We start from the raw sequence: 2,604 nt of genomic DNA, 5'->3' as shown, positions 1-2,604 counted from the left end.
TAGAACAAGGAAGGACGCACGCCGCAAGCCGGGATGGGAGGTGGAGGAGGAGCGCGCATGAATGTCTTTCTTGTTCCATGCTCATACATGTGGGGAAATACTCTCCCTTATAAGAAGGTCCAACTTTCACCAAACTAGCAATGTGGGATTAAACTTTGATTTCACTTCTTGCCTTGCACGAATGGACTGAGTGTGTCTCTAGGATTTATTAGGAATTTCTGAAATTACAATTGGGCAGGCCTAAAGTAGACTAAATTCCAGCAAAAACGTAGGCAGGAGGCCATGTAAACACTTTGGATGGGGAGATCGGGAGAGGATCATATGTTTTATGGTATGTTTCATGAGACAATGTACCGGTTTTTTTCATATAGTTTCATCATTTGATGGTAAATCCTACCCACATTCCCACTGCAAATAACGACGAAACATGCCACGCCAGTACGTGTACGTGGAGGGGCAGTGCTGAGATGTGCAGAAGCGGGGCAGCTCAGCTCGTTCGTAGGCTGCTGCTGCTGCAACAAAGAGAGCGCAGCATACGGCAGCACATGCCGTTTGTTGGATCTGTGGGCGCGCATGCAGCACAGCAGGCACTGGACGTACAGGCACAGTCCCGCGCGTACGTGCGCGTACGAACGGCGCGCCTCTCTCTCCCGTCCGGTAGAGGAAACCAGTCTGTGCCTGTCCCTGGGGTGGGGTGGGGTGGGACGTGGGATCTGATTTTGATCCAAATCCTCCTCCCTTCTTGTTGGCGTGGATCCGGTACTGGAGTTTGGCCCCTCGTTGCTTGGATGGGTCTTTCAAATGCCTGCTCTAGCACGTGCAACCTCTGCTTGCTTGCTTGCTTGCTGCGTAGTACGATACAATGCACGTACGGCTACACCATCTGTTTCGATCTTCGTCCGGCAGGCCAACTTCATCGCGCGACTCTAAACGGACATCCGGTTTGATCGGATTTTGTTTTTTTGGGGCAACAATGGGTTTGCCCATATCCGCCTTTGTCCGTTGGGTCATGGATGCGCCCAACGCGCGGTCGCATCCTAAATCATGTCTTGAATGGACGTGATAAAAAAACAAAAAAAATTTAAATAAAATGCCTAAAGAAGTAAATAAAATGCAGTTAAAGAACTTAAAACATAATTTAAGATTCACGGCCACAAAACGGCCCAGTTTTACGGTTCGCTTAAACGGCTCAGTTTCATAATTTACATAAAACAAAATAAAAAAAAAGCCGCACACGCACTCCTGCCGCGCCCGTCGATGTTGTGGCCGTTGCCGTCTTCAGTGGCCGCCGGTGTCGTCGTCGTCGCTGACGAGGTCGACGTAGTCCGACGGCGTCCAGAGGTGGGCCGGCGGTACGTGGTGCACGGGGGCGGTGGGCTGGAAGCTGGCCGGTGCCTACACCACCTCCTCCCGAGGCGAGGTGTCCCGCTCCGGCGACGGCGGCGGCATGGGGCACCAGTTAACGCCCCCCACGGCGTCGGCCATCTGCTCCGCTGTGCACGACCAGGCCCACCCCTGGCCCACCAGGCCTGGGTGGAAGGCAACCACCGGCGGCTTCTCCCTCACCTCCTCCTTCGGCACCATCTCCAGCTCGGGGATGGCGACGTTGCTGGCCGCGGAGAGGGCCGTCATCTCCTCGAGGCCCTCCCATTGGCGCTCCTCATGCGTGCGCATGGAGTCTTCCATGACACGCACCATGAGACAAGCCTCCTCCTCCGCTGTCATGCGAGGAGGTGGAGATGGTGACGGAGACGGGGAAGGCGACGGCGTGGGCGTGAGGCCCCGCACCCGCGTACGCCCGCGCACCTCTCGACGTGGCCGCCGCGGCCCCAACACCATGCCAGCGAAGTAGGACGCGCGCCGCACGTCGTGCTCATCCTGGAGCCACGTGTCCCACAGCACGGAGTCGGGGGCGTACCTCTCTTCGTAGTAGAGGTCGTCAGGGAGGAGGCGGCGGCGGCGCTCGATCTCATCGCGCCGCGCACGGCTGCTCGTCGGCATCGGCGGGATGGGGACCCGGTCCGCGGAGAGGTGCCAATTGTTGGGGAGGTCCACGTCGCTCCACGGGACCGGCGTCCTCGTCTCCCAGTACCACCAGCACACGTCCACGACCAGGTACCGCCGGTCGCGCTCGCCGACGGCCCTAGGGGCGGTGGTGAAGGGGGCAGGCGTGTGGGCTTGACTGGAGTAGCGCGGGGGTGATGCGGCCTCCTCCTTCTTGACGGATCCGTGGCGGCGTCCCGAGGAGGAGCCGGTCTCGTGGTCGTGCTTCCCCTTGCGGCCGTAGTTCCAAAGCCCCATGGCTGCGGCCGGCCGGCGAGGTCGAGGATGGGGAGCGGCTAGGGTTTCGAGAGTGTCGGGTTTCGAGGGGGCAGAGAGGGGGCGGAGTGGGAAGTGTGGACGACGACCGGTCCACGGCTTCCCATTTAAAGAAGGACGACGACCGTTCGCTGGGCGGATGACAGGTGGGGCCACCCGCCCGTGCGCATTGATGTTGGCGGGTGAGAGGTAGGTGGCCGCCTGCCACGCGGCTCCAACGCGGACGTTCAAAGCGTCCGTTCGCTGTCCACCGTGACCCAAACCCGACGCATGTTTGCGCTCGAA

General features: G+C 59.3%; 1 protein-coding gene across 1 annotated transcript; it reads right to left on the bottom strand.

The window, feature by feature from the left end:
• Positions 1-1,395: 1,395 nt before the first annotated feature.
• On the bottom strand, positions 1,396-2,301 carry LOC147991729 (uncharacterized). The gene has a single exon (XM_087538786.1). The coding sequence runs from the start codon at positions 2,299-2,301 to the stop codon at positions 1,396-1,398; it is 906 nt and encodes a 301-aa protein (XP_087394912.1).
• Positions 2,302-2,604: the final 303 nt, after the last annotated feature.

Source organism: Triticum urartu, chromosome 1A (genome assembly GCF_056163025.1).
Source record: "Triticum urartu cultivar PI428250 chromosome 1A, HENAU_Tu73, whole genome shotgun sequence".
Lineage (NCBI taxonomy): Eukaryota > Viridiplantae > Streptophyta > Magnoliopsida > Poales > Poaceae > Triticum > Triticum urartu.
The sequence above is the reverse complement of the archived record's forward strand: the minus strand, read 5'-3'. Positions and strand labels throughout refer to the sequence as shown.

Bases quoted from the DNA above. Each gene is read 5' to 3' on its own strand.
- LOC147991729 (XM_087538786.1), bottom strand. From the start codon at position 2,301: ATGGGGCTTTGGAACTACGGCCGCAAGGGGAAGCACGACCACGAGACC.